The sequence below is a fragment of the Eleutherodactylus coqui genome, chromosome 2 (genome assembly GCF_035609145.1).
Source record: "Eleutherodactylus coqui strain aEleCoq1 chromosome 2, aEleCoq1.hap1, whole genome shotgun sequence".
Classification (NCBI taxonomy): Eukaryota; Metazoa; Chordata; class Amphibia; order Anura; family Eleutherodactylidae; genus Eleutherodactylus; species Eleutherodactylus coqui.
The window spans coordinates 83952820-83976003 of NC_089838.1; the positions used below are offsets into that span (position 1 = coordinate 83952820).

The 23184-nt window shown below is 44.3% G+C and overlaps 1 protein-coding gene across 1 annotated transcript; it reads right to left on the minus strand.

Annotated features, from left to right (window-relative positions):
* Window positions 1–258: 258 nt before the first annotated feature.
* Window positions 259–22477, minus strand: LOC136611497 (lateral signaling target protein 2 homolog). Its single transcript, XM_066591154.1, has 13 exons — window positions 22419–22477; window positions 16469–16609; window positions 14943–15080; window positions 14665–14867; window positions 10207–10296; window positions 9469–9558; window positions 8601–8702; window positions 6077–6424; window positions 4551–4630; window positions 4374–4475; window positions 1783–1857; window positions 1308–1411; window positions 259–1232 (listed from the first exon to the last, which is right to left on the minus strand). The coding sequence occupies exons 1-13, from the start codon at window positions 22458–22460 to the stop codon at window positions 1110–1112; spliced, it is 1638 nt and encodes a 545-aa protein (XP_066447251.1). The 5' UTR covers window positions 22461–22477; the 3' UTR covers window positions 259–1109.
* Window positions 22478–23184: the final 707 nt, after the last annotated feature.

The window sequence follows — 23184 nt, forward strand, 5'->3', positions numbered from 1 at the left end:
CAGCTGATCAGAGGTCCCAGGCAGTCGACTACTGCCAATATATTACTACTGATTACCTCTCCTGAGGATAAACTATAGTTTACAACCCCTTTAAGCATATGTATATAATTTATTATAATGAAAAACATAAATGGAAGCAGTACTGTTTACCAACTATATCTAACGATTGCCCTTTACACAAAATATCCTTAACCCTTACATTAGTAAAGAAATAGATTGGAAGACTATATAATATAAAGCATTTTATTATTGCTATAATTGTGACACGGTGCGCCCAGCACACCCTTTGGTAGCTCATCTGTGCCACAGCCTGAGTAATAAAAATGTTCAGGAATAAAAAAAAAAAGGCAAATAGTTAGTTACGAGTTATATAAAATACATTTAGTTATTGTGCCCTTAAATATAAAAAACAATTGCTTCATATAATTTAGCAGCAGTTACCAAGACCTATAAACCTTACACTTACATTGTTCAATCTCAGTAGTTTGAGGCTATAAAAACGTCGGCTTTGATAATTTAACAAAAAATAAAAGTCTCATAATCCGGAGAGCTACAATATTGGCCTAAAGTGCAGTTTACCATCAGTCCTGCAAAACCTGCCACTGTACATGGCCACATCTTGCCCTTTTGCTACTAGAAACTGGATTCAGCCACATTGTGGATTTAAATAAAGTTTAAAAACAAAATAAAAAAATTACATACCCATATATACACTTAACACTTCTTTAAAGAATTCAATGCGAACTACGTAAAGAGATCCAGTTTAAAACTAGGAGAGCAAAAGGCATCTCAGCCACTGGAAAGAAAGCTTTCCGATTTGGCCGAAGTATATCAAGGCCTTAATATCCATTAAGTAAATCCCTCGTTCAATTTCTAATGCTCCCTGTAAGTAGAGGCCCCTGCTCATATAAACACCCTATAGGCCCCTGCTCATATAAACACCCTATAGGCCCCTGCTCATATAAACACCCTATAGGCCCCTGCTCATATGGTCATGTAAACACAAAGGACTCTCCGAAATAGATTTAGACATAAGCCAGTGTAAGTGAAATGTGCTCCAAAACCACTTTTCTTCAGTTGCTCGAGAAGTCTCCAGCTCGGTGGTAACCTCAATCTTCTTGTTGCCGATAGCGAGGCCTGCAGTGCACACGGTAACAATGGAGACAGACTCGAACAGCTTGGGGATAGTGAGGTAGAGATGCCGTATAACCTGAGCACTTAGAGCAGACAATCTATAGAGGAGAAACAAATAAGTATAGACGCCATATCATTTATTACAGTTAATCACAATCGGACAAAATCACTACCTTTCCACAGCTCCGACAATGATGCCGTCTTCGGAACAACGAGAAGGGTGCACTGCAATACATACACTGGGTACAGGCACTGTCTGGAATCCATTTTGGAGGTTCTAGGCAAAACAGGATCATAACCCATGATATTAAAAGTCCAGTAAAACTGTACCTCCCCCCCCCCCCCCAAAAAAAAAACACAACTAAGCCCCACGCCACTTCTAGAGCTCACTAGTCTTAATAGGTTACGTGAACCGCAATATTAGAAAAGCTAGCCATCTAATTTTATAGACTTCACAGCATCCATATACTAGCACCCCAACTCATGATCGTGCTGTCAGGCTACAGCTGCGCTTGCAGGGGCAGCCTTACAACCATCAGGAAAATTTAAGTGCTATGATTGGCTGCCAATGCTCCTGTAATGGCACCCTTAGGCAGCTTCTTGCAATAATGCAGGTTATCCCAACACCTTTCCCAAATATCAATTTACCAGCGTTTGCCCCACCATCCTGTTCCTTTTGGCAAGCATGACAATCTTCTAAGCGAGAAGCATTTTCAGGCACTCCTGTGATAAACAGAAAGATACTGGAAAATAAGTCACCATTTTAACTCAGATCAACACATTAAAACAAAGCCATCATTTACAATAGTCCTTGTAATAAATGAGAAGGAGCATCTGGGATTATGGTAAGACGAAACATCCTGCATAACCAAACCCCTTTATGATTCTACTAAACCAAACTTAAGAGGTATTCCCATCTCAGCCATTTATAACCAAGATGGGAAACCCATGCTATAGTTATCAGCTACCCGCAAGAAAGAAGCCAAGCATTTCGGCAAAGCACCATTTATGTAGCCCTCATTGAAATGAGTGGGAGCTACAAGATCGTGTAGCATGCGGTGCTACATGGTTTCCGAACCAATCATGGTGAAATTTCCCGGTCCAAACCAATTCTGTTAAAATTACGTCAAAAACTTCTTTACCCTGAAAAACTGTAAAATGAGGGGCAGCAAGTTACCCATAATGACACTACTCCTTCATTGTGGGAGAATAGGGGATATGGTTAACTGTCCATCAATAAAGTTATACAATGAAGACACTTTGTTCTGATAAACATACTTGCCCTATTATAAAGCGTGAAGTGGATGAAATATCCACTACAGTAGTCCTGATCTTGGTCCTCACATTAGTGGGGGATGCTCTATGTTTTATGTGAAGTGGATAGCTTATTGCTATAAGGTGTTTGTCTTTTTGGGAGTTTTCACTATATTATTAAAAGTTTAGTTTTATAGTCCACTCAGTGAATACGATTAGTTTTCTCTGGACTATCCTTGCCTCAGTGAACCCATGCAACATTTAGGCCCCACCACTCTGGCACAGCTGGCATCCTTTTCCTCTGGAAACCCTCTCTTCATAAACCAGCACCATATGGGTGGGTATTTGGCCAATAGATCAACATGCCCCACCTCCATAGATACAGCGTGCTTCAGTCCAGATCCTGTGCTGTTACATAGCCCTTCCCATTTTATGAAAGAGTTCCATCCAGAGAAACCAGAAGGCCAACCATGCTGAGGGAGGCTGGGCTTGACTAAAGACCATATCCCAATACATTATGTGGCCCTGTTTGCTAGTTTTATAGCATACAAGAGATGGAATTTTGGCACATGACAGAGTTGCAACTTTTTGAGCATTTACCCCAGGCCCTGCAACTTTTCCAAAAAAGTGTGGACTAGCATCACTGATCATACCTGCATACAGCCTGCCACATTTGAATATAATTTATGCCAATTTCTGGGATACATTATACTAGAAACCTAGTCCAGCTCATAGTTGCTTAGGTTTCCATCTGGTATACAGAGATGGCTTCTATGGTAATCCAACTTTAATTCAGTGGTAGAACGATTTATTCTGAATGTTAGGGGCCTAATACAGACCCTCAAATAAACTTTAATCACAGCAGTCGTACAAATGGCACGTTAGTATACTCCAATATGGCCAGTTTCAATTATTTGTTGCTTATTTTGTTCTTAAGTTACAGGAAAATATTTTCATCCAGTTTTTAGGAAGAAATGCCACATGTGAACATATGCAAGCAAGGGCATCTGTATTATATTCATGTCATCTATTTCAGGGGGAAAAAGCCACAAAATTGATCCGTTTATGAAACAAACACCCAATAGCCAGTTGTCAGAGCTCTTAGCTTCTGAGCCATGTTCAAACAAACAGATGGTTAAGCCACATTGAAGGGAGACTAGTGAAAACATTCTTTAAGTACTGAAGTCAAATTTTTTTTATAAATTAAAAGACACCTTAATTGACAAAAATAATGTCATAAAAAGGTCAGAAGAAAATAAAAAGTGTAGTAAATCTGTTGGATGAATTGAAAGTTTGGTACTGTAGTGCCAGCTGTCAACTCAGTTGCCTCACATGATCTTGTGAAGTTCTAGTGGTAGGGTCTATACCTCATCTTCAGCTTTACATGAATATAGCCCACTGCTATAATTTGCCTGGAGCCCTAGATGCTCATGCCTTCCAATATCTGCATGTTTGCTTTGCAAAAGGAACCCTTTAGCACATGCTCATCCTATGTAAAAGGGTCATAAGACACTACATGTTGCTCTGACTGGTCAGTACTGCTTGATGAAAGCAGGTTTAGTGTCAGACTAATGGTGCATACTAGTGTCTAGTGCTGGGGCAGCCATCTTTGTCCAAACCTGGAGGGTCACAAAAAAAAAAAAAAAAAAAAAAAAGTCCTGCACAAAAGACAGCACCATTTTAATGGGATAAGACACTGACAACATGTAAACCTTCACATGAATGAAGCTAATCCATGCATGGCATTGCTACAAAGGGAAGATCCTCAGCTTAGCGGTCTAGGAAAATACTATAACTTAATTAGGATGGTGAATTGTAAAGCTACTTCTACTATATAGAGAGTGCTCAGTTGAGTATGCATATGTTTCAATATGGAGAGAAGGACAAGCTGCTGCCAGGCTCCTGCAGTAAAGGCTTTTTACCCCCGAAGGAACGAAAGATCATGTATGAACATCTACATATCAGCAAATAGAGGGATCTCTTACTTGGCGTATCCACCTGCTGCCTGGATCTCGCCACCTCAAACACAGTTTTCAGAATACTACGCAGGTCGCCTGCATGGTTAGTCTGCAGTTGGTCAGCTACACCTGAAAGACAGTACTAGGATCAAGCTAGAGCGGAGGCTGTAGAGTGGTGTGAGCAAGTGTCTGAGGAAGACTCACCGGCAACGCATATAAAGAGGCGATGAAAAATATCACTGTTACTGCGGTAGCGGGAACGCACAGCTATCAGCGTTGATGTTCTGCAACATAAAGCTCTTATATCAACCTTCTTTACTGCCAGAATGCATTTACTCTTCTGCTCTCCCTTGATTTAATCATAGTTAACCTCCAAAACTTTTATAAATCACTAAAATCATATACAGTATTTTTGTATCTGATTACACTTTGTCAGTGGCTTTTAAATGGCCTGCCAGAGGGAACGAGCTCCCCATCTCCTGAATGGCCCCCCAGCAGTGAGATTGCAGGGTGTCATTGTACAAGACTACAAACAAACCATATATATGAACACAACACCCACCCCTTGGCATCAGGGCTCCTTCACACTGGCAATATTGGGCCATGAATCACCATATCGCCCTCACAATCCTTTTGAAGACCCCTGGATGTGAGCAGTTTTCACATAGAAACAGCATAGCATACCTGCGGGGCAGAAGCAATCTCTTACTGAAGCTGCCACAGTAGCGGTGGTGGTGGTGGTGGTGGTGGTGGGGGGGGGGGGGGGGGGGGGGGGTCATGATGTTCTCCCATTGTTTTCAATAGGGCCAATGCTGCTACTGCTGCTGGCACTATTGAAAATAATGGGCGATATCACAAAAAGCAAGGATAAGCTGAAATTTTTTCTTCCACACAACAATGTGGGAGTGAAAACCTCGCAAATGAGAATGAAACCATCGGTTTCATAAGAATGTGTTTTCACACTCGCAGGGAGGGGAAAAAAAAAAATTCAGTGTGAAGGAGCCCTCATTGTGTAGAAGGTAAATCCTAGTTAAGAATAAAAACTAAACAAAAAACCCACAAGAAGGATTCCATTTATTTCAATGGGCAAGTTTGTTTAATATGTGCCATGTTAGTGTGCAAGAAAGCCCAAAAATAGGACATCCTGCACTTTTGCGTAGAGTGCGCGCGTATATATAAGCCCCAAGTCATTAATAGTTGATTAGCATTGGTCTACTGCTCTGGCTCCCCATGACCAGTTGATCCCCTGGCCTGCTGTCAGTGTGGTGGGGCCAGGCATCCACAATGCTGGTCAAAGCCTAAAAGGTAATGGAAGGCTTTGCTCCCATTGAAATTAATTTTCCCCCTCCCCCCACCATTACATTTCTAGTTTTGAACACAATGAGGACCTGCAAGCAATTGAAGGTATGGAGGTCATTGATTTTAATGGGTGTGACACATACACTTCCAGCAGCATTACCTGCCAATCAACTATAGTGACCTATCCCGAGAAGGTCATAAATAGTAGATGCCTGGAATACCCCTTAAAAGCTCTGTGGGCGTTGCATTCAAGCTTTGTCGAAAGCTAAGTTAGGAAGACTTCCAGTTTACCTCAGAAAAGGGAGCTTCAATGTATGCCATCTATAGGCATACAGCCATTCTCATATGTATCAGAGCCATAGTGCCATAGATAGAACGAAATTAGGAAAGCCTTTGCCCAAAGCCTACAACTTGTTTATATATCCATTTACCTAATAGTACATGGGACATGCACATTCCGGAGAATTTCTGAAGATTGTCTTGGATCACTCTGAAGGTTCACATCTTGACTTCCCATGTGTTCAGAGTCTACCGGCACAATACCCTGCTGATCACAAGGATAGTACGTGCCAGATACTGTACCATCACAAGCACCAGTGGGATTATGTGGAAAGTTTGTCTGAGATGTATTTTGAGTACTCTGACTGCAGTCCGAACTACTTGAAGCAACTGAAGTTGGCACAGAAGATGACAGGCTTGCGGGAGGATCTTCAGAGGAGGAGCACAAGGCTCTCTCCAGGGAAAACACTTCATCTTCAGACAATAAGTACAGTAGTTCCCTGACAGAAGATAGTTAATCATGAATACAGATTGAAAGAAAAAATATAGTTGGGACAATCTGTATTCTATAACCCTCCACCAATACAGTCTCTTCGGCTGGTTACATGGAAAGCCAAGAAAATTAAGTTTACACGTGTTTTCTTTAATAAAGAGATAAAGGGTTGTGGATCTCCATTCATGAATGGGAGAAAGCATAGCCTCAACGTAAAGAAGTTTATCCTAATACAGCATATAAATGTACATTGATATCTCAACTCTTCCCAGTCGATAAGAGAACCTGCTGGTTGCCTGAAGCCACCACTAGAGGGAGCATAATGCATTACTTAGTTTAATTGATAATATTGTGATTTAAAGGGGTTGTCCTGCAGCAGCAAGTGGGGTTATACACTTCTGTATAGCCATATTAACCCCTTGAGTGGCAGGTTTCCTACCACCCTGTCGTGCCCACCAGGGCAGGTTTTTTTTAAAATGGTCTAATCATTGAATTTCAACTAGTTTTGCAGTTGCGTCTCAAGAGCCATAGCTTTTTCATTTTTCCATTGACACGTCCATATAAGGGCTTGTTTTTTTGCGGGACAAGTTGTGATTTTTTAAACAGGGGGGGGTGGGGGAGGAAAAAAAAAAAGAAATGGGGAAAAAAGAAAAAAAGGGGCCATGTCATTAAGGGGTTAAATAATGTATTAACTTCCTTCTCTGGGTCATTACGACGCACACAGATACCACATGTGATTGTATTTTTGATTTTTTACAAAGTAAAGGGAGACAAGTGTGTTTTTTTTAATAATTTTTTTACTTTTTTTTTTAAATTTTTTTTTTGTCCCTTTAGGAGAGCTGGTCTGCGCATGTGCAGAAGACATGTGCGGCGCGAGCAAGCCGGAGCGGCCCCATTCAACAGAACAGAAGACCGGACAGCGCAAGCACGTCTAATGGAAGGAGAAGGCTGCTTTAGTCGGCGCCATGGAGATGGGGACGCCAGCACCGGAGCAGGTAAGTGTATAACTTCTGTATGGCTCCTATTTAATGCATGATGTATATTACAAACTGCATTAATATGGCCATACAGAAGTGTATACCCCCACTTGCTATCGCGGGACAACCCCTTTAAGCTTCCATTTTTTTCCCTTTTAAAAACCAACACCTAGAAGGAGTGGTCTTTCTGCTGCACAACTCGGCATGCCATTATATGCAAGTGATGAGTTGGTGTGATTAGATGAACGGCATTGCTCCCTGAGGCTCTAACAATGGTTCCATTCTTGGCCTGTAAAAAGGCTCTCAGAGGCTACTCATGTGTAGTGACCCCTTTCGGCACTCAACTTGTGTAGATCTTGTTGGCCACTAAACCCGCATCTATGTGTTTTTGCCCAGTTAAGAGTTTGAGGGGGGGGGGGGGGGGAAAGCATTATTGGAATGTGAGAACTTGGACAAATTGCCCGCCACCTAGGCTGCTGTGATCAGACTGTTAGGAAGTGTTGGAACCAGTGGAAGTGTGAGGGTACCCAAACAGAAATGTCTCACTGCGCCCGTTACATGTACTGGCTTTGACACCCATTGTCACCTTCATATGTAGTGGTGTCGTGAATGACAAAACTGGACTGCTACGGAGTAACTGGGTTGTCTTGAGTGATGAATCTAGGTTTAATTAGAGCACTGACGATGGCTGCATTAGTGTCTGAAGAACCAAGAGCCGAGTGCCTCGATCCTGCATTTGCTGTGGAACAGCACATGATCATTATCCCCTGCTGGTGTGATATCTGGGGGCCTCCTTTCAAATACTCAATTTTTCACAATTAAATTTTTTCTCTGATCTTGTAATCACTTATATCAACATTACAAGTCACATAGAAAGTGTCACTTGATTCCAACAACTCTTAGTTAATTCTTTTTTTGACCCTATATTAGAGGGGTTTCCCATTAGTTGAAATTGCTCCACAGCCACTCGACTTGCTGCTGAACAGAACATATGACTGCCAATCACTGACCAGGTAGTACAGAGTAGCTGTGGAGCAATTTTAGGTGATGAGAAAGCCTTTTTAAGAGCTGAATCTGCAGTAAATAATTAATAAAATTGTAGTGTTAAGGACAGTCATTTTAAAGCCAGTTCTGAACTGTGCAGACAAGGCAGATCTTTTCACCCAAATCAAGACTATAGATTGGGAGTTTATAGTCTCAAGTCACCTTATTCTCTTCAGCAGATCATGATACATATTGAAAAGGTCACACATCTCCTCTGGTGGTTTCTCCACATTTAATGGCCCATCAGGAAATATTAGAAGCCCACTGTAAAATAACATTTTCCACATTAGATATCCAAATAGATTTAGCACCCCCACAAAAAAAAAAAAAAGACAAAAAAAAAAACACGGCCTGAACACACAAAGATACAATTGCTTGTCCCCTATACATTTTTGTTGCTGTCAGCAGGACATCAGTTTACACAAAGATGTGCTGCCAACCACCATCTTTCTGGCAACACAAACAAGTGTTCTTGACAAAATGATAGTTCCTGATCACTGGCCCGTGCAAAGGATCCTTAAAGGGGTTGTCCCACGGCAGCAAGTGGGGTTAAGCACTTCTGTATGGCCATATTAATGCACTTTGTAATGTACATCGTGCATTAAATATGAGCCATACAGAAGTTATACACTTACCCCCTTCGGTGCTGGCGTCCCCGTCTCCATGGCGCCGACTAAAGCTGCCTTCTCCCTCGCGCTGGAGAGGTCTTCTGCGCATGCACAGACCAGCCCTCCGGTGCGAGCACGTCGGAGCGGCCCCATTCAACAGAAAAAGACCAGACAGCGCAAGCACGTCTAATCGAGGGAGAAGGCAGCTTTAGTCGGCGCCATGGAGACGGTGACGCCAGCACCGGAGGGGGTAAGTGTATAACTTCTGTATGGCTCATAATTAATGCACGATGTATATTACAAAGTGCATTAATATGGCCATACAGAAGTGCTTAACCCCACTTGCTGCCGCGGGACAACCCCTTGAACCAGAGCTATGGTGAGTGTTTGACTCCCTGCCACAGCTCTGAAACTAACCTTACCTGATAACTGCCAAGCGAGGGATGGAAATCATCAACTCAGGGTCACAGTCATCGATCATTTCCTGTGTTATACATCCTCTTTGTAGAGCTCTGTAAAAGGAGAATATATTAAAAAAAACCATTACCCATAGATACATGGTTTCTGCAACGTTAAGGGAGAAAATGGACCGATGCGGGTGAACAAGTTTACATATGGCCTCCTGCACACAAGTAGAAATTCTGCGGCGGGATTTCCTGCAGAATTTCCACCCATGTACGCCTCGCATTACAATAAGCAATCCTATGCAGACGGCCGCGATTTCAATGGCACTCTGCACATGCGCCGGCACATCAGAGAGCTGGAGCCGTGGGAGAGGCGAGTGCTGCGCTGGTCCCTGCAGGGGCTCGGGTGAACGACAGATAAGCGATTCTCACTTCACACTGAATAATATTAATCACTTTTGATCATTTGAACGAACTTTGAGCAATAATGGCATGTAAATGGGCCTTTACTCAGGCCTATTATACAAGTACCATCCATGAAGAATATTTCAGCCTACAGTTTCCACGTATAGCCTGCAGCTCGCTTTAACATTTCAATAGCCCAAGTATGAAGCTGCAAGTAATGTCATTTCTGCCCAATACGGTCCTCATACTACTAGAACCATTCACAAAGACAAGCAGGTCATTTATGAATTTCAGTAACTTTATATGACAAGAGTTCCTGCTAAAGTCTCTTGTGATTGTTCCAAGACTTACCTGGAAACCGTCTCACAGAAGAGTACCGCTACTTCCTGCTGCTTGAAGATTGCTTCAGGAGACTTTACATTGACCACCAAGGACATATACCTGTCAGATATTACATGAGATGATGGGTATTGTAAACACAGATAAGACTGCAGGAATATTCCTGAATACTAGGGCTGGTTTCAAACTGAGGTCTTAACTTATGGTCAAAAAGCCTACTACAACCCTTGTACGGCAGAAGTACGCTAGGGGCTGAGGCCTCATGGAATCTGGGGGCGGAAAGGGTTAATAACTAATAAAAGGTAGATGGAAATGGTTTGTATTGGGGATGGGGGGGGGTTCTAACCTGTTTTTATTAAGTCACTCTAGGGTCAGCTATAATATGAGGAGTCTGCTATGGAAGCTGGGAAGCCTGGCGACAGATAATGATTGGTCAAGAAGATAACGGCAGTGACCTATCAGGAGAGAACGTCTGTGAGGTAAAGGCCTAGCAACAGGCTGTGATTGGTGGAGGTTTGAGCGGGAAACAAGAGTGGAGATATCATTAAGTCAAGCTGCAGAATCCTGTCAGTTTTCCTCACAGCATTCAAGGTTGCTGGCTGTGTGATGGAGGACTTGCTGAGGCAACTGATAGTGAGAGCGGAGGCTGCAGGGGGTGAGGAGTGGCTGAGACGTTGCCTGGAAGTTCCTGCTGCAGGTGGGTCTGCCTTACCTGCCAGCCTGGAGGATATCGCCCTTTTAGCCTCGGAGCCAAGTGAGCCCGAGGTGCTGGGTCAGCGGTCATTTTGCCCAGTAGGGACTCCACTAGAAGTGCTGCAGCATCATCCAGTGCGAGGAAGAGGTCGTCTGGAAGGATGTTGGCGTCGGAGCAGCTGACTGGATGCCCGCCGGAAGCTTTAGTACCAGGGGTTGTGGAGATGCAGACCCGCGCTAGGAGTAAGCGCACACGGAAGAGCAGCAGGCGCTATTCTCCATCAATTTCCCCACAGTGTCACAAGCCAGCGGAGGACAGTTCCAGGAGGACACCGTTGGGCTCCACAGCAGCTGAAGGGCCAGCCATCCAGATGACAGCAGCGGCGAGCTCCAGTGGTGGTGAGACTTCTGGAGGGCAGTGTTTTTCGCTGCCCTCTGGCAACAAAGGTTTATCGCAGCCATTGCTGGCGTCTGCTAATACGCTAGCATCATTAGATAGTGTTTTGCTGACCCTGAAGGGGTTATTACAGGCTGGTTCTTCAGGGATGCAGCAGTCAGTGGGGTTAAATAGATGGTTAACTGTGCAGGATAAGTCCCCTGCGGTGTCATGGATAGCTGCACCAGCGGTCCCATTGATGGATAACAAGGCCGGTGAGAGCTCACCGTGTTATTAAGAAGCTCTGCCCTGTGAGCTGTCCCCGCTGGGGTTTCACCTGCCAACAGCCACTAAAAAAAAAAAAAAATCTGGCGCAGAGAGTTTGTGGAAATCTTGCCACTATTACCATCAGGCAAGGAGGCTGCAGAGTCAGAAGAGGAAGAAAAAAAGCGCCCCAAGAGTTTCAATGTGTGGTTGCAGGCGTTTTGCATTTATGCTGCAGTGTTATCTGAGAAGTCGTCGGTCAAGACTGCAGGCATTCTGCAACATATAGACGTTATATTGGAGGCATATCGCAGCTTTGGCGGATCATCATGGTTTACTTACGATGAAATGTTTTGTCAAAAGCTGGCGATATGCCCCAATTTGAAATGGGGAGTCAAAGATGTGGGTCTGTGGCTGAGCTTAATGATTCCACCTAGGCAGCAGAGCTTTCCTAGGGTGCAATCCACAACAGGGGCGGTGCTGAAGAGAGGACATTGCTTTGCATTTAATGAAAGTCAGTGTAAATGGCTGCAGAACTGCAGGTACCGGCACGAGTGCTCCTTTTGTAAGGGATTACACCCTGTGGTAAAGTGCTTTCACAAGGCTGCAGCAGCCAGCTCTCAGGTTGGTACGAGGGATTTGCATGTTAAAGGCCTTGACCCCAGTGAGGCTGGGAAGGCTGCTGCCGTGGTAAGGACAGTACCCAGAGCCCCTGAGGGCCCAAATCATTGAAGGTTTTCGAGTTGGATTTTTTATCCCAGGTTTTAAAGGCTCCGGGTGTAATTGGGTGGAAAACTTAAGTTCGGTCAAGTTGCATCCGGATGTGGTGCATGATAAAATCCTAAAGGAGATTCAAGAAGGCTGGGTTTCTGGACCATTTAGTAATCCTCCTTTGAGAATTTCAGGTCATCTCCCTTGGGTCTAGTGCCAAAGAAGCAAATACTTTCCGGGTCATTCACCACCTGTCTTTTCCCCCCTAATGCTTCCTTGAATGATGAGGTAGATGGGGGTCAGGCAGTGGTGAAGTATGCTTCATTTGATTCAGCATTAGTTTCATTACAGAGATTTGGTCAAGGTGCCATGATGGCTATGGCTGATATACAGGCAGCGTTCAGATTGCTTCTGGTGTGTGCAGCTGGCTTTAACTCTTTAGGTGTTCAGTTTGATGGGTTTTTCTTTTTTGACATGGTGTTACCCATGGGGGTTTAGGCTGTCTTGTTACTATTTTGAGCTATTTTCGTCGTTCTTAGAGTGGGTGGTCAGCAGGGAGTTCCCTTTAGTTGGTATTATGCATTATTTAGATGACTGTTTATAGGTCATCCAGAAACTGGTGAATGCGCTGAGGTTTTGGGAGGTTTGTGTGATGGAGTTTTTTGGAATCCTGCTGGCTCATGAGAAGACAGTTCAGCCTTGTGTGGAGCTAGAGTTTCTAGGGATAGTTATTGATAGCATTAGGATGGAATTTCATCTGCCGGCTGAAAAAGTGGAAAATTGTGCAACTTGATCAGTGGTTACAGCACAAGAGGAAAGTTACTTTGAAAGAGCTACAGAAAATGGCGGGCCAGTTGGCTTTTGCGTGTCGTGTAATTCCAGTGGGTAGAATTTTTGTCAGAAGTTTATTTTCGGCGATGAAAGGGTTGGTTTCACCTTCGTCGCATGTTAGATTAACTGCAGGTATAAAGGAAGATCTGAGCATCTGGTTGAGCTATCTGACTGATTTTAATGGTCACACCGCATGGCAAACAAGTTTTTGCCGGAGACAGGGTTTGAAGTTAAGATTAGGAAAATTGAAAAGTGGTTATGCGGCAGGGCTGCTAAGTGAGTGGTCTGTTGAGGAATGGCATGAATCTTGGCTATCAAAAGGTTTCTTGAAGAATGCAGTGTTGTTAGAAGTTTTCCCGTTAGTGGTAGCATTGTATCTGTGGGGTGAAAAGTTGAGTAATAGTAGATTGTTATTTTGTTCTGATAATAGAGGAGTTCTACTAGCATTGAGTTGTTTTGTATCCAAATCAGAGCTGTTTACAAGACTGCTGAAACTGTTAGTGTGGGCTTGTTTCAAGTACAACATTTTTGTCAAAGCACAGAGCAGTTTTAGTCAACAGGAGGTTTCAGTCCCTAAGATACTATCTATTTAAAATAAAAAAATTAGATATTTCCCACCGATTCTAATAAATTCTATGAAACACATCTGGGGCAAAATGCCTATTATCCCTTTAGATGAGTGCCTTGATAGGTGTACCTTCAAAAACGGGGTGCTCTAAGGGAATGTTTAGGCACAAAGGCCCTTTGAAAACCTATAATTATGCATGAAAACATCCCAATACAAAGAGCCCAAAAGCTGTAAGGAGCCTTCTTTCAGGCCCATGTTGGAGTTATGTTGTACACTGCAGAGCTAGGGAAAACAAATAAAGTAGTGTTTCTTTTGGATTCAAATGGTAACTGCCTGCAGTACCAAACCTGGCAGCTGCAATACAAACAGCACTATCTGCTTCCAGTGCCGTATGCACTGACAGCAGGCCTGGCGATCAGCTGATCGACAGAGGATACAGAGCAGAGGAGCCCTTCTAATCAACTATTGATGGCCCATCCTCAGGATAGGCCATCAAGTGTAAGAGTCTGAGAAAACCCTTAACTATTGATGTGACTGACTCTTGCACATCCTCCAGTGTGTGTACAAGGCGTTCAGGAGGAATATACATTGGAGGAAAAAAGAAAAAGTACAGTCAAGGAGGAATCTGCACAGACATACAACAAAGCAGGCTATACCCATGCAGAACCATTTTTCCTGGACTGGATCAGTTTAACAGACCTAAAAGTCTTAATACCTAGAAGATCATTTTAAAATGTGACATACTGGACAGTTCTTAGTTTGAAGTCCCAAACGTCTGCCATTAATACAAGGTCAACATTTGGCACCTGGGTTTATGTCTCATTACATCTATATCCTTAGCTGTGATTTACTAGTCATCACCTCTACCCCTGTCATTTTCCACCAGCCTTTGGCTCTGATTTATCATTTATGTTGTTATATCAGCCTAATGAACATTACGTTTTTGGTTTTATTATGCCAAATATATAAAGGAGCTTTGAACTTAAAAAAAAAAAAAATGCACATAACAGCGATAGCGGGTACAGACCTGAGCTCAAACTCCGCACACAGGTTGTCGTAGTGCAGCATAGCCTGGTGGGTCGATTCTGGATATCTTCCTGGATCTTCAAGACTTTGTGCTCTTAGAACTTGTCTCAGACATGTTAGACTCTGGAGTAGCTCATGGGCCAGGGGTTGAAGTAACACTCCATCTAGCTCTTCCACTTCAATATATATGCCTCCTAGCAAAAGCTTGAAGCATATGTACAGTGATACAATGATACTCAGAAGATTGAGGATTACCATCAAGTTTACATACAATTATACCTCAGCAGAAAAGAGGAGATGAGTAGTCATAGCATTAGTTACTTGGTCATCAGGGAACTTGACGTGATAGTCTCTCCTTCTCCTCTTCGTTGGTATACACTGCTGCAGAATTTGCTCCAGTATGTCAAGCATACGCTCCTGAAGACAAAATTACAGAATACAGGTTAACCAAGTTGATGGTTTGAAATAACTTTGCACTAAAAAAAAAAGTTACAAGGTGTTCATGTCGGTAATATGCTTTTGAGATTAGCACTTTAGCTTCAGACTCCCTTGTGTTCGAAAGAGTGTGGGGCTTAGTCAGTGAAGCAAGATGTCCCGTCTAGCGATCACCTCCAGGCCACCACTAGTGTGAAACATGGTAGAGCTTGTCATGTACACAAACTGCCTACTAATTTCTACATCCGAGGCATACTGTGTACATGACAGGCAATGTCACATCCAGTCTATGGGATGAAGCAAGCTGGAGGACGATCACATGATCAGCAGACAGGATGTCTTGCTGCATCAGATGAACGCAGCTTTCATCTAGTGCTGGAATAGGTTTATTCTCATCTCTATTGGAGAATACATGCATAGCTAGAGGCCCATTAACACACAATGTTATCGCTCAAAAGCCATCATTTAAGAGCTATTGTTTGTAAATGCTCCCGTCTTTCACTCTTCAGCTGAACATTGATTTTTTAGGTAAGCATAAAATCCATCGTTCAGCCAGAGAGAAGTGTCTGTCAACCCCCCCCCCCCCCCCTTTATTATGGGCTGGCTGTCATCTGCTTCATAGGAATTGCTGCCTACGTCTGGCTCAGAAGTCCAACGTTTTGCATTTAAGACAGAAGTTGTTGAACCACACTGAATGACAAGTGTGAAGAATCCTTTTAAACATATGGCCCTCATCCTAGCGATTATGGCCTCATGCCCACAGCAGATTGGATTCTGCATGCAGGGACCCACATTGGAAGTCAGACCTTGTCTGTGGCAGAGGACCCTGCGTTCCTGTCTGGGTTTTTTTCCCCTCTACTGCAGAAGTGCCAGCCGGCGCACATGCACACTAGGTTTGTTTCTCCTTCCCACCCCCAAAATCCTGCTTTGCTGTAGACACCATGGCCGAGGATCAGACAGCTTCCATCAAAGCTGCCTGCACTACAATGGAGCATGCTGCTATTTGTTTTCTAGACCAGAAGGTCCACAAAACAAATCTGCATGCTTTAATGCAGGTGCGGCCGCCCATGCTTCCTTATGGGCAGTTTGAGTTGTGGATCTTTAAATCCACCTGTGGACATTGGGCCCCATGACATCCTTGGTTCCACTAGTGGAGCCAATCATTTTTAGAGCTGCTCAGCTTGACGGACACATACAGAGGAGCTGCTGGTTGGGAAAGATTGCTGTGAAGCAGAGCATGTAGGTTGGGCTTGATGGTCCATTACACATCAACCTTATGACCTATATAATTGTAGGCAAACCACCATACACATACAGTATGTTCTAGCAAAGACAAAGAATCATCCAGTTTATGATTTAGAAGGACTTACCTGACTGAGGTTTAACCGGTTGACCAAGGCCGTATAGCTGTGAGGAGTTTGTTGCACATCAAGGAGTGACAGATTGTGGACAACTTCACTCAATTCCTCATCAATATGAAAGAACTTTGCCAGCAGACGCTGATCTGATTTCTGTGGCGAAACAAAAGCAATAACTTAAATGGTTAGGTAGCAATTCAACACCGGGAGGGGTGCCTCAAGTCTTTCTGCTGCTTGAAGTGTGAAATGGCATCACCCCACTCAAAAAAATAAATCATACCCATTTTATAGGCACTCAAAGCTCCAATACATAATTTACCCAACACACTGAAGCTTGTTTGAAGTGAGAGCAATAGTGCCCGTTACCCCAAGAGTAGCCAACTGTAGGTGTGACCCATTTAGTGGGCCTCCAGCCCAGAAGCATTATGACTCCAATAAGCATTTAACTCTGCCCGTAACATCTGCAGATTGCAACCCCTGGCCTCTCCGCCCAATATCTACACTTTACAGTAGATGAGGGTATCTGTGTGCAGGAAAGCAAATTCCATCCTGGGGAGAGTGGCCTCTGGATGAGAGCGAGTCAAATGCTTAAAGGAGATGTCCCGCGCCAAAACGGGTTTTTTTTTTTTTTAAACCCCCCCCCCCCCGTTCGGCGCGAGACAACCCCGATGCAGGGGTTAAAAAACCCACCCGCACAGCGCTTACCTGAATCCCGGCGGTCCGGCGTCTTCATACTCACCTGCTGAAGATGGCCGCCGGGATCCTCTGTCTTCATGGACCGCAGGGCTTCTGTGCGGTCCATTGCCGATTCCAGCCTCCTGATTGGCTGGAATCGGCACGTGACGGGGCGGAGCTACACGGAGCCCCATAGAGAAGAGGAGAAGACCCGGACTGCGCAAGCGCGGCTAATTTGGCCATCGGAGGGCGAAAATTAGTCGGCACCATGGAGACGAGGACGCCAGCAACGGAGCAGGTAAGTATAAAACTTTTTATAACTTCTGTATGGCTCATAATTAATGCACAATGTACATTACAAAGTGCATTATTATGGCCATGCAGAAGTGTATAGACCCACTTGCTGCCTCGGGACAACCCCTTTAATGAGGTGTTGGATTGCTGCCGGATAGCTGGCAGACATTTTTATTTTTTTGCCAGTTAATATGGCTGGTAAAAGTAAAATACATACTGGCCTTAAGTTAGCTGCCACCAGCTGGGTGGCAACCTTAGTACCGCTGCACTGAGGGGCTGTAGACAGGCTTAGGTTGCCTCATGGTATGGGCACCCCTGAAGACTGGCCAGGCAAGTACTACCACCCACAGCTCACCTATTGTTTGGCAAAACTTAACAGTTGCCAGCCTGCATAGTATGTACTCCTTAGTACTGATGTTTAACAAAAATGATTCAGTGCCTCATACTTGTGACGTTGTGCCAACATTGATGAGGTTGTCTGGAAATCGAATAAAACAATAATCTGTGCAGCCTGTGTAAACCCATCCTACCATGAGATTTAATAGGCAGACCAGAGGGGAGTGTGCGGAGCCCAACGGCACACCGGTGGGAGAATGTGCAGCCTGGAATGGAAGGGATGGAGCCACAGGCAGAGCCAAACACTATACTACATTGGACTATGCTAGATGCAACCTTGCTCTAGTACAGACCAGTATTTCTCAGAGGCAGGCCTCACAACTGGGACACCCCTAAGTTGTTGGGGCTGGGACACATCTGAGGAGGCAGTAGCAACATCTACGGTTTAGAAACAGCAAATTGGAGCTGGTTAAAATAGATTGAAGAATTTTGCATCAGTTAATATATTGATCGCACAGGATCATTTGCATGGAAAACAGCAGTTTGTTATTACTATGCATCCCATTAATTGAAAAACAAAAAATTGGCCATTAACACTTTATGCAAAAAGATTGTTAAGTCTTCCAGTCGTTTGAAAGATTCTTTGTGTGTAAAATGGGCATTTACATAAGTCACCTAGAAGGATATGGTTGGCTCTTATGGGAAACAGGGCAGCTGATTACCTGATGGCGTTATCTGTAAAACAGCTAGCTCATAGGGAAACATACCTACCTGGCAGACATTAGTGAACAGACAGACTGCAAACTAATTATGAACTTATGGATTTTACGCACACATGGTCTCTGCCAACATAAGAACCCAATTCAGTCACCTGGGAGGTTTAACGAGAGGCTTTGATAAAGCTGAACATGGCAAGAATCAGTATGGGTTTCCAGACAACACCTTAGGGCTGGGTGTTCATACATCCATATGTGTGTCACAGTAGCGGTCATATAATCCTATCAGTAGCAGCATGTCTACACAGGCCTCCAATGAAAGGGGGAAAAAGGCAAGAACATCTGACATAGGCCGCCTGCAGATCCAACCTGCACCCTTGCAGGGACCAGTGCGGGTCTCACCTGCTCCTGCAGGTCCGGCTCTGTGATGTGCCGGCGCATGCGCGGAGCCGAGCCAGACCTACTGACAGAGAGCCGCACAGAAATAGAGCATGCTGCGATTTGTTTTCCGCATGCGATGTCACGGACAAATTGCAGCCGTCTGCCTAGGACTGCGTTTTCTAATGCAATCCTATGGCAGCAGCCACGGGCGGAAATTCCTGCTGTGTAACTTCTGCCCGTGTGCAGGGGCCCATAACCTAGATTACATTCTGTAAGGAAAAAAAAGCAAAAAAAAAAAAACACATCTTTTCTCAAGAGCAAAACTTCTATCACTGTTCCCATCCTTTATGCTTCTAAAATGGTGGCACCTCAGGAAGAGTGATAAGGATGGTTAATAATGCTCAAGATGTTGCTGCATGGAAGATAATCCATTCAGGTGGACTTCATGTGGGAAGGGGCACAGTCACTCCCAGCCACCATATGTGTCCCCCCCCCCCCCCCCCACACACACAAGCTGGTGGCCAATGCCCTCTCAGACCATGCATGTTGCACAGAGCCAAGCTGGGCATTGTAGTCATCAAGAGGGCAATTATAGCCAGAATTGGCGCTGTATAGAGAAGAATGTATATTTTAGACAATACTTCTATTCCCAAAAGAAAAACCAAAGCTTTAGTCTACATATTAATTCCTGCAGCTGAGCAGTGAAATAAAGCTGTATCTGCCATCAGCTTCATATTGCTAGTGCACAGACCCTATGAGTTAATCCTTGCATTGATTGTTAACATATGAAGAAAAAGGCAAACCAGTCAGGACAGGTTTAGCATTGCCAAATCATTTAGTCTTAAGGGGGTATTCTGGGATTTTACAGCCGATAAACTATTGCCTGGATAGACCACCACCAGTTGATCAGCGGGGATATGCTGCTTGGGATCCCCATCAATCAGCTGATCTGGCCCACTGTCAGTGCAGTAGTGCTGGTCATAGTCATCACTGATCAGGACTGGAAGTCTCATAGCTTCATTTAGTGAACTCAATGGATGTGCTGCGCTTCTAGTACACTTCCTGCTCCTCATTAGTCTAAGATGGGGTAAAAGTAGAGCAAGTGAGGCAAATCCAATCTATATGTATGCTCCACTTCTCAGATGTGACTGGATTAATGCATTAATCACACTTAAAGTAAAACTAATGACCTGTATCTTAGAGGGTATGTTTATACGGCAACATGAATTCCATTTGGAGTCTAAAACCTGCAGCAGAAATCCATTTCTAAACTGCAAATTCACATGTGACGTTAGGGATGGGTAAAATCTGTTCCATTAAGACACCCAAGCCGGGTGGGTAGACCAGAGTAGTCAGGTATCCATTTCAAGAGGTGTCTTTTACAGTTGGGAATTAATCTAATAAAACCCAGATGGATACAGCAGATGGGCCCACATGTTCTGATCAAAGTATACACCAAAACCTTATTTTTATGTGATTAGTATAAAGAGTCTTGCATCTTTATTCAGGTCATTAAGTGTCTATGTACACACGCTGAACCAGGTGCTTATTGCTGTATTCGCTACAGCTCATGTACACCTGTACCTTTAGTTTGTTGAAAGTGCTGACTTTTTTGTTGGATCCCACCGTGTGAACATACCCTTTAGGCCCCCTACAAACGGGTGTATGCATATTTGTACATGCCTGAGAGCTGTGTATTTGCGAGATGAACAATACCTTTATGCGCCCACAAGACATGTTCATTTGTGCGTGGCAAACAGACGCACTGATTGAAAGGCTAATTAGTGTAACGAGTTCAAAATTTGTTGCAGTGTTTTATGCATCTCCTATAATATTGCGCATCCCCATTGACACCTATGGGGATCGTGTTTTTTGTGCAACAGACGTGCACAGGAAAATACACGCATGTGAACAAACCCATTTGCATATTGTGCATGGAAATTGTGTTACTGGATCCTTGTTTTAAAAATTTGGCTTCAAGGAAGTTAGAAAGATATTCTACTAGATCAGAAAAAGCCATTTAGATCACAAAAGAGAATAGAGAGCAGCACTCACTTATTCCCAGATAGGGCAGGATCTGGCAGTGCAAAGCCTATGGTAGAAAGAACCCGCACCTTGGTTCCATGACAGACAGACACAAGTAGTAAAGGCCATTTAGAAGAACAAAAGTGAGCAATAATCCTTCAATCTACTTGCATGCCAATGACAAACATTGGCTCATTCACTTATTCTAAATAAAACTAGTTCATTCTCTTCTGCAGAGAAAACGTGAACAACTGAACGAGCCAATGATGTATGACTGCCAGAGCGAACAAGCCCTGACATCATTCTCTCAAATGATTATCCTTTGGGGTAAATGGACCCCCAAGAAAAAAAAACACAAAAAACTTGGTCTGCAAACAAACATTAAGTAAAGATGTTGGTAGCAATGCATTATGTCTCCACCCCCAGAATGGGTGAACACAAACTGCAGGCCCACAACTTGGGACTGGCTAGCTAGCTAATGCAGTAGTACCAAAGAGGTCTTGACTAAACACTTTGCATGATCTCCACTTCGCCACTTAGTTTGTGACACACACACACACACACACACACACACACTTTTAGCATTATCCCTTGCCAGACTGCAACATCTTTACAGCATACTCATGTGCTAAATTCCATTCATAAACACCTTGTGACTTAAGGCCCATTACACAACCAGCAAATCACCTGTAATAAGTGCCAATCAGCCAAGCATTAGTACTGCAGCCAAAATTCCCTTTGAAGTAAATGTAAACTTTTCCTGTAATACCAAGCCCAGCCACTGCAGTGAAGACAGCTGTCTGCTTCCTGCAGAAATCAGTTCAGTGCACATTTGTGCACACTACCCTGGCAAATAAACAATCAACTAATGATGGCCTGTCCTAGGGCTGAGCCAGCGGTTGTTCACAACCCCTTTTAACAGCACACTAGTGGGTGGTGTTGAAAGGGGTCCAACTCCTAGCACCTATCAGCTTTTTAAAGAGCTCACACCCCTTGGAGCATTCACAGCCTCTCCACCATATAGCAGGCACAGAACCTTACACCAAATAGTGACAGTCCCCTCACTGCTGCTCAGTCCCATTCACCTCAGTGGGAATGAACTGCAGAATGGCCATGATGTCACCAGCCTGAAAACAGGCCACTCAGAGGTGTGCCAGCCCCCTCAAACAAAGGGGACCAAGTGGAAGCCACTGATTTGATATTCATGATGATCCTTCCTAAGGACAGGACAGCAATATTTTTATCTAGAATGGGCAAAGGACATTGAAAATAAGTGCACATCCAGCGCTCCCATCTTACTCTTCCTGTCAGCAGGTGGGGGGGGGGGGGGGGTACATTATTAGCAATATACATTGTTCTAAACTCTTTAGAAACATAGTGGAAGAGCAGATTATCCAACAGTGCTGCTGAGAAGACATGGGCCAAGTAGTCAGAGACACGCACCAATGGTCACTACCTACCATGGGAAGCTGCACGCTTCCTACCCGTACACACGAGCACCAGGGATGGGACTACTAGGTGCTGCCTGCTCCTACCTTGGGTCTGGCCAGCCAGCGGCGCAGTGCAGCAGGTAACATGTTGCCGGCTCTGTCAGGTAGCGCTGCTCTCCTCCGCCATGGCTCCGCCCTCACCTGTTTAACACTGACCGCCCTGGTGACGTCACCGCACCTGAGCCCGTCACATCACAGGGGCGGGGCCTGTGCGATGGCGGGACTCCGAGGGGTAGCAGCTGTCGCCCTTCCTGCTCCGCGTACGGCCGTCACTACATGACAGAAATAATTAGACATGTTTATGAAACAATGCCAGGGCCAGACGAGGGAAAACATGACTAAAAATGGGGGATTAAAAGGGGAAGTGTTGAAGCGCCTGTCATGGCCGCCTCAGGTAACCAGAGTGACAATACTGCGGGCCCCTTTTTATAAAGAGTTAAGGTCACCAAAAAGGGGGTTTTAGGACTAAAGGCCATTTCACAGTAGGGTGAAATAGAACCAATTGCGTATTTGCACGCTAAGGGTGCCCATAGAAGTCAATGGAGGGTGCGCGCATGCACGCGCAATAACGCAAGAAGATGGGTGAAACACTGCGTAATTGCGCTGGAAATAGAACACATCTGGAAATAATCCGGCGTTTCCATCAGTGCGGCTGTTTGCAGCGCGCCAGTGAGCATGTCTTTTGGGGGCTCGTGTGAAGCCGGTTTTACGCCATATTCTCAAGGCTAAGGGCTCATTCCCACGGACGGATTTCCGCTGCGTTGTCCGCAGCTATTAGGTTCTATTGAACCTAATAGCACAATGCTTACAG

What these genes read in the sequence shown, in the direction of transcription:
- LOC136611497 (XM_066591154.1), bottom strand. Translation starts at nt 22,460, where the DNA reads ATGTTACCTGCTGCACTGCGCCGCTGGCTGGCCAGACCCAAG. An exon ending in ACCGGTTAAACCTCAGTCAG is followed by an intron (nt 15,081 to 16,468) that starts GTAAGTCCTTCT and finishes TTTTGTCTTCAG; the next exon opens with GAGCGTATGCTTGACATACT. An exon ending in GGATGGTGGGGCAAACGCTG is followed by an intron (nt 1,412 to 1,782) that starts GTAAATTGATAT and finishes TGTTTTGCCTAG; the next exon opens with AACCTCCAAAATGGATTCCA.